The 8696-nt window shown below is 36.5% G+C and overlaps 1 protein-coding gene across 1 annotated transcript in view; it reads left to right on the top strand.

The window, feature by feature from the left end:
• Window positions 1-6619, top strand: part of LOC107563896 (twinfilin-1-like) — a gene marked incomplete at its 3' end in the record, with an annotated part of 9193 nt that extends 2574 nt beyond the window's left edge. The window contains exons 3-5 of the mRNA XM_016248861.1: window positions 1271-1449; window positions 5531-5626; window positions 6464-6619. Coding sequence (XP_016104347.1) covers window positions 1271-1449; window positions 5531-5626; window positions 6464-6619 — 431 coding nt within the window. The remainder of the gene's footprint in view (window positions 1-1270; window positions 1450-5530; window positions 5627-6463) is intronic.
• Between the last annotated feature and the right edge of the window lie 2077 nt (window positions 6620-8696).

The following is an 8696-nucleotide window of genomic DNA, read 5'->3' as shown; positions in this document are numbered from 1 at the left end:
CCAGATGTACCTTTTGGAAAAAGGCTTTTTAAAAACCAAATCTTGTTTTTTCTCAGTAAAACACATTTTGTCTTCAATTATTTTCATATTGTATATTTTTCCTATTTTAATTTTTGTTTTGAAAGTATGGTAAAAACTGGTAAACTGTACCAACAATCACATTTAAAAAATATGCACTTTTTGATATACCATAAAAAAAATTAAAAAACAGGTAGCGCATCTGAATTAGGACATTCAGGCTATCCATCTAATAGTAGCCTACCACAATCTTATTAACAGTAGAAGTTAAATCTTACTGTAGTCTTCAAATCTGGGTACCGTCTTACGTTCTACGTAAGTGAGTTTGGTCGCATCAGGCTAACGTGACAGTCACGACTCACGCAGCTGTAAGCTTTTCTTTTTCTTTTGTTTTTACTCGTGATCTTTACAACACGCATTACGTTACGTATTTCATGGCACACTTGTTTTATGCGTATTTGGCGCCACCTATTGTTGTGGGTGTATTATTGACATGCCAAACCCTGAATACAAGACGACCACGTTTTTTCAGATGTATTTCCAAGAAAAAAACATGGTCTTCTATTCGGGACAATACGGTACTTGCACGCATTCCACTTCTGAGCCTCATTAAATGTCTGAAAGTACACCAGGCCACTTTTGCGTTCTTCTGTGCCACCTCTACAAATTTATTTTGTTGATACTGATTTCATTTGATTTTTAACTTGTTTCTTATTCTACTCTTATTCTGTCATTTTAATTACAATTTTTAAAAAGCTTATAAAATAGAATTTTTTTAAAGTTAGAGGAGTCAAATATTACCTCGTAATGGGAAGGCTACTTTTTGATACCATTTTGATATCATTTGGCAGCACTAATAATCACTAATTGTTTACGAGAAGCTCACATGCAAGAGGCTGACGATTAGCCGAACACGTACTTGTTTAATTAGTGACTCTTAGGCAACATAATATCGCACTCTACAATATTTCTATGAATAAATCTCCGACAGAGACTATCAGCCAATCACTGTGTGCATAGTTAATAAGCACGCTGACATCCTCCATAGCAACGAGGTTAACCCCGCCCCCTTACTCTGAGCTCTCTGTTGCTTAGTACACGTTTGTCTCAGCAGCTTTGCGAATAGGTTTCGAGAGAAAACTCTTAGCTGGTGGCTAGGAGCACTCTTAGTGGTGAGATGAAATGTTTTGTGAATGCGGGCCCAGACGTGCATGACACACAGAATGAGTGATCGGGGTGGATGTGGTTTCAGAGGAGCTGGTTTTAGGCTTCACCAAAGCGGCCGCTCGCAGCTGGGAGGAAGACTATGATGCTCTCGTGCTTCCTGCGCTGGATAAAGAGCTGCCCTGTTATGTCCTGTACCGCCTGGACTCCACCAACAGCCTGGGACACGAGTGGATCTTCATCGCCTGGTCACCTGACCACTCACCTGTAAGACACCAGTCAGGATCGTCCTCTAGATCAAAAAATGACATCTCAATGTTTGCTGGGGATCTTTCGATAGCGATAACTAAACGATAGATTGCCGAGTGTGTTATTGTGCGGAGTTTTTGATATTCTGCATATTCTGTGTGGTGCTCGGTTCACATCAGTGATAGAAATTAAACTTTTCCTTAAGTTTAAATTGATTTTGACCTTTTATGGGCATTTTGTACCGTCAAATTCTTACATTTAATCAGTGAATTAGAATAAGGCATTTGGGTTACCAAGCAATTAATCTTCGCAGAAGCTGCGTCTGAAGTGGCGTTTAGATGTGTTTACACACTACCGTTTAATGCAGGACATGAATGCATTTAACCTGAGGTTACGAATGCATAAATAATGTTTTGATATATTAAACAAACATAAAACGTTGCATGCCGTTATTCAAAATTATTTAAATAATTAAAATAAACTTTAAACGTGAAATTAAAACCGCCAGCAGGTGGCAGCGAGTCACTGTTAATAAGTGAGTCATTGCGATTGAACCGAATCATTTAAACGAGTGAATCATTCAGGAACGAATCACCGTCACGTTGCTCAGAGACGCAAAACAGCGCTGTGGCTGGGTTTGGAATTATTTCTGTTGGCGATTAATTATTTTCGGCGCAAAAACAGACAATATAGTGTCTAAAACTTAAGTCTCTTAATATTAACTTGTTGCATAAAATCAATATCACATACAACGTCACTCTTCGTGTGATATTAACTATATGAAATTATATAAATGTATACATTTTTTGAGTTTTCTCAATGTATTTTAATAGACTGAATCATGCAGTGAAAGAACACGCTCGCACTGTTTTTGTGTTTTTTGCAAAATACTCGATTATGTCAAATCACACATGGTTAAAACAACGATGACGATATATATCGCACACCCCTAGCTAGATCTTAAAGCTCCTGCAGATCACTGTTTGTTTCTTGAACGCAGCAGAACTGGAGAATATAAACTGGTCTTGTACCAACAATCACATTTAAAAAATATACACTTTTTGATATACCATAAAAAAAATTAAAAAACAGGTAGCGCATCTGAATTAGGACATTCAGGCTATCCATCTAATAGTAGCCTACCACAATCTTATTAACAGTAGAAGTTAAATCTTACTGTAGTCTTCAAATCTGGGTACCGTCTTACGTTCTACGTAAGTGAGTTTGGTCGCATCAGGCTAACGTGACAGTCACGACTCACGCAGCTGTAAGCTTTTCTTTTTCTTTTGTTTTTACTCGTGATCTTTACAACACGCATTACATTACGTATTTCATGGCACACTCGTTTTATGCGTATTTGGCGCCACCTATTGTTGTGGGTGTATTATTGACATGCCAAACCCTGAATACAAGACGACCACGTTTTTTCAGATGTATTTCCAAGAAAAAAACATGGTCTTCTATTCGGGACAATACGGTACTTGCACGCATTCCACTTCTGAGCCTCATTAAATGTCTGAAAGTACACCAGGCCACTTTTGCGTTCTTCTGTGCCACCTCTACAAATTTATTTTGTTGATACTGATTTCATTTGATTTTTAACTTGTTTCTTATTCTACTCTTATTCTGTCATTTTAATTACAATTTTTAAAAAGCTTATAAAATAGAATTTTTTTAAAGTTAGAGGAGTCAAATATTACCTCGTAATGGGAAGGCTACTTTTTGATACCATTTTGATATCATTTGGCAGCACTAATAATCACTAATTGTTTACGAGAAGCTCACATGCAAGAGGCTGACGATTAGCCGAACACGTACTTGTTTAATTAGTGACTCTTAGGCAACATAATATCGCACTCTACAATATTTCTATGAATAAATCTCCGACAGAGACTATCAGCCAATCACTGTGTGCATAGTTAATAAGCACGCTGACATCCTCCATAGCAACGAGGTTAACCCCGCCCCCTTACTCTGAGCTCTCTGTTGCTTAGTACACGTTTGTCTCAGCAGCTTTGCGAATAGGTTTCGAGAGAAAACTCTTAGCTGGTGTCTAGGAGCACTCTTAGTGGTGAGATGAAATGTTTTGTGAATGCGGGCCCAGACGTGCATGACACACAGAATGAGTGATCGGGGTGGATGTGGTTTCAGAGGAGCTGGTTTTAGGCTTCACCAAAGCGGCCGCTCGCAGCTGGGAGGAAGACTATGATGCTCTCGTGCTTCCTGCGCTGGATAAAGAGCTGCCCTGTTATGTCCTGTACCGCCTGGACTCCACCAACAGCCTGGGACACGAGTGGATCTTCATCGCCTGGTCACCTGACCACTCACCTGTAAGACACCAGTCAGGATCGTCCTCTAGATCAAAAAATGACATCTCAATGTTTGCTGGGGATCTTTCGATAGCGATAACTAAACGATAGATTGCCGAGTGTGTTATTGTGCGGAGTTTTTGATATTCTGCATATTCTGTGTGGTGCTCGGTTCACATCAGTGATAGAAATTAAACTTTTCCTTAAGTTTAAATTGATTTTGACCTTTTATGGGCATTTTGTACCGTCAAATTCTTACATTTAATCAGTGAATTAGAATAAGGCATTTGGGTTACCAAGCAATTAATCTTCGCAGAAGCTGCGTCTGAAGTGGCGTTTAGATGTGTTTACACACTACCGTTTAATGCAGGACATGAATGCATTTAACCTGAGGTTACGAATGCATAAATAATGTTTTGATATATTATGTTGTGGGTTTGTGTGTGTGGGTGTGTGTGTGTGTGTGTGTGTGTGTGTGTGTGTGTGTGTGTGTGTGTGTGTGTGTCTGTGTGTGTGTGTGTTGTCTTACCCTGTTACTGATCCTTTCAGCTCTGTTAGACTTCTCTTAGTACTTTTATATATTATTATTACTGTAAGAAAGAAAATAATTTAATGTATAGATATTATTAAATAAAATAATGTCTAAAATATAATTTATAAATATATGTTATGATTTATAACATAAAAAATAATCATTAATAAATAGCTGATAATTACTAAAAATGGAAATGCTTGCTTAATAGCATCATTTTATAAATAATAATATTACTAATAATGATATGAGATAATTTAAATATTATGAAATTAAATATATTTACCAAATAATATATATATGTGTGTATTACAATAATATAAAAATATTACTTATACAATATTTTAGGATTTATAAATATAAACTAATAATTATTAAATTATTACAAACTAAATTAATATGTATAAATAATAACATTATTTTATTAATAATAATAATTATTATTAGAAATGTATAAATATTAATAAATAATATATATTTATTTAATAAAGTAAGATTATATGTAAAATGTTATTTAGAAAATATATTTTAGTATTCATGATTTATAATAAATAATTGATAAATAAATAATTAACACCTAAATCGATATATGTATAATTAATAACAATATTTGATCATTAATAATAATTAGTAAAATATTGGTCTTTGACCACAATGACATCTGAACCCACTCTTAGGACGTTAGACAATGCGAGTGTAGAGACACATGGTTTCTTTTCCACACATTTTTAGTCACTTAAAGGGGTCTGACTTTGTTCTTTTTACCTTTACATTACTTTTCATTCATTTAGCAGATGCTTGTATCCAAAAGCGACTTACAAAACAAACTGTGAACATCAAACATCAACATCAAAAAGTAAAATATTGGTCTGACCACAATGACATCTGAACCCACTCTTAGGACGTTAGACAATGCGAGTGTAGAGACACATGGTTTCTTTTCCACACATTTTTAGTCACTTAAAGGGGTCTGACTTTGTTCTTTTTACCTTTACATTACTTTTCATTCATTTAGCAGAGGCACACTTGTTTTATGCGTTTACAAAACAAACTGTGAACATCAAACATCAACATCAAAAAATTGTGAACATTTTTGAGAGAAAAACCCGTATTTGACGGTTGAGACTGACTCTTGATCACTTGAATCTCTTTTCTAAGTTGATTATAGCCATGTGTGTTTGTGTGCTGCTCTCGTGTGTTTTGCGCTTGAGCTGCTTTTCTTGTGAAACTCACGATCTGCCGTCGCTCTTTCTGACAGGTGCGCCACAAGATGCTGTACGCCGCCACCAGAGCCACGCTCAGGAAGGAGTTCGGCCTCGGACACATTAAAGATGAGATGTTCGGCACCGTCAAGGTTCGTTTTGTTCAATGCCGATGTGAACTGAAGACTTCCTTAAAATCAAAAAGCAATTTAGTTTAAAAGTACCAGTCAAAAGCGTGCGGTCCATAACATGGTTGAATGCTTTTGAGAGAAGTCTCTTCTGCTTATTAAGGCTGCATTTGTTTGTTGAAAAATTTAATATATTATTACAATGTAAAACAGCTGTTTTCTGTGTGAATATCTGTTAAACTGTAATTTATTTCTGTGATCAAAGCTGTATTTTCAGCATCAGAAAGTTCAAAAGAACAGCGTTTATTTGAAATGGAAATCTTTTGTAACGCTATAAATGTCTTTACTGGCACTTTTGAACAATTTAATGCGTCCATGATGAATATTACTGACCCTAGAACTTTGAACAAATCTCTCTTTCTCTCTCTCTCTGTATACACACACATACAGTGGGTATGGAAAGTATTCAGACCCCCTTAAATTTTTCACTCTTTGTTATATTGCAGCCATTTGCTAAAATCATTTAAGTAAATTTTTTGTCCTCATTAATGTACACACAGCACCCCATATTGACAGAAAAACACAGAATTGTTGACATTTTTGCAGATTTATCAAAAAAGAAAAACTGAAATATCACATGGTCCTAAGTATTCAGACCCTTTGCTCAGTATTTAGTAGAAGCACCCTTTTGATCTAATACAGCCATGAGTCTTTTTGCTCTCTCTCTCTCTCTCTCTCTCTCTCTCTCTCTCTCTCTCTCTCTCTCTCTCTCTCTCTCTCTCTCTCTGTATACACACACATATCACATACACCTAAGGTTTTAAGAACATCACCGTGTAATCATGTGTCTGTCTGTGGCAGGATGAAGTTTCTCTCAGCGGATATAAGAAGCACATCACGGCTCAATCAGCTCCTCTGCCACTGACGGCCGCTGAGGAGGAACTACGACAGATCAAGCTCAGTGAGGTACACACACACACTCTCACACACTCTCTCACACACACACACACACACACACACACACCCACACACACACACACACACACACTCTCACACACACACTCTCACACACACACACACACTCACGCACTCTCACACACACACACGCACTCACACACGCACTCTCACACTCACACACGCACTCTCACACTCACACACGCACTCTCACACACACTCTCACACTCACACACGCACTAACACACACACACACACACTCTCACGCACACTCACACACCCACACTCTCACGCGCACACACACACACACACACACACTCACACACACACACACACACACACACAGGAACTGAGATACGGCTGTGTAGGTCAGAACAGCTGCATTAACTGCATTCATCTGAAAGAGAGACCACTCTTATAATCAATAAATGATACACCAGACCACCAGTGATGAAGAGCTGCTTCGACACCTCTTAAGACACTTGCTGCAGCTAAACACACTGAAAACACCGTTTCCTGATATTTTGTGCCAAAATTTCAAAACCCAAAATAGTTTATTTAACCAATATATTAATCAAATTTAAACTTGCATAAAATTTAAGTTTTATACAAACATTCAAATTACACATGACAGATTTAACATCAGCCTTTTTTAATAATTGAAATGTGTGGCTGTGATAAACAATTGTATTCATGACAGATTTATTCAAACTATAATGTGTATGTAATGTAATGCTTAGATTGAGTTGTGAATTGTCTTTTGGATAGTAATTAATGTGGTATTTTGGTGGAAACCATGGTAAATAGTTGTCAGGGTCTTTAAATGAGTATTTATTTGAAATATAACTCTTTTGTAGCATTAAAATGTCTCATTTACTATAAAATATCTACTTTTTTTTTTAGTTACTATAGTAATTAAGGTCATTTACTATAAAATGTCTCATTTTTGATAGTAGTTACTGTAGCTAAATATGTGTGAGGGTCTTTTAAAGGCATTTCAAACACGTTGTTAGTGAGTGAGCTGATCATGTGATCTCGAGTGAGAATCAGCAGTCTCAAACTCATGACCATATAAGGACGTGCAGAGAAAGGCTCTGGGCCCGCCCCATCCCTAAAACCAGCCAATCAGAAAGCAGTACACTGCAAACAGGAAGTAGAAGTTTCATTTTCCTTAAAAAGCCCCATCTGTAGGTCAGAGATGAGAGCTGACAGCACTGAATAAATGACAGAGGCCAGAGACACGACGACGCCTGAAAATAAACCAGTGACGGGAAGCGAAAGATCTAGAGACTAAATTAACCCCATCATCCCGATGGTATTTTATAACTGCATTTCTGTGGTTTATTATCCAGAGAATGCATGAACTAATCAAATGTACCTTGAATAAGTGGCTTTAAGCGTGTATGTGTCCCTGGAGCACAAAAGCAGTGTTGAGTCGCTGGGGGATATTTGTAGCAATAGCCAACAATACATTGTATGGGTCACAATTATACATTTCTCTTTTATGCAAATGTACCTTGAATAAGTGGCTTTAAGCGTGTATGTGTCCCTGGAGCACAAAAGCAGTGTTAAGTCGCTGGGGGATATTTGTAGCAATAGCCAACAATACATTGTATGGGTCACAATTATACATTTCTCTTTTATTTCTCTTCAAAAATCATTAGGATATTAAGTAAAGATCATGTTCCATGAAGATATTTTGTAAATTTTCTACCGTAAATATATCAAAACTTAATGTTTGATTAGTAATATGCATTGCTAAGAACTTCATTTGAACAACTTTAAAGATGATTTTCTCAATATTTAGATTTTTTTGCACCCTCAGATTCCAGATTTTCAAATAGATGTATCTCTGCCAAATATTGTCCTATCATAACAAACCATACATCAATGGAAAGTGTATTTATTCAGCTTTCATATGATGCATACATCTCAATTTCCAAAAATGGACCCTTATGACTGGTTTTGTGCTCCAGAGTCACAATATGACAAATGCATACAAATAATAAATTTTTTTATTTTTTATTTTATTTAGTCATTTAGCAGACACTTTTATCCAAAGCGACGTACAAATGAGGACAACAGAAGCAATCAACTGTAGCATTAAAACAACTAAAAACAGATCCAAAACTAAAAGCTA

This window comes from Sinocyclocheilus grahami, unplaced genomic scaffold, assembly GCF_001515645.1.
Source record: "Sinocyclocheilus grahami isolate Dianchi unplaced genomic scaffold, SAMN03320097.WGS_v1.1 scaffold895.1, whole genome shotgun sequence".
Taxonomy (NCBI): domain Eukaryota; kingdom Metazoa; phylum Chordata; class Actinopteri; order Cypriniformes; family Cyprinidae; genus Sinocyclocheilus; species Sinocyclocheilus grahami.
Note: the sequence above shows the minus strand (reverse complement) of the source record. Positions and strands in the feature narration are given on the sequence as shown.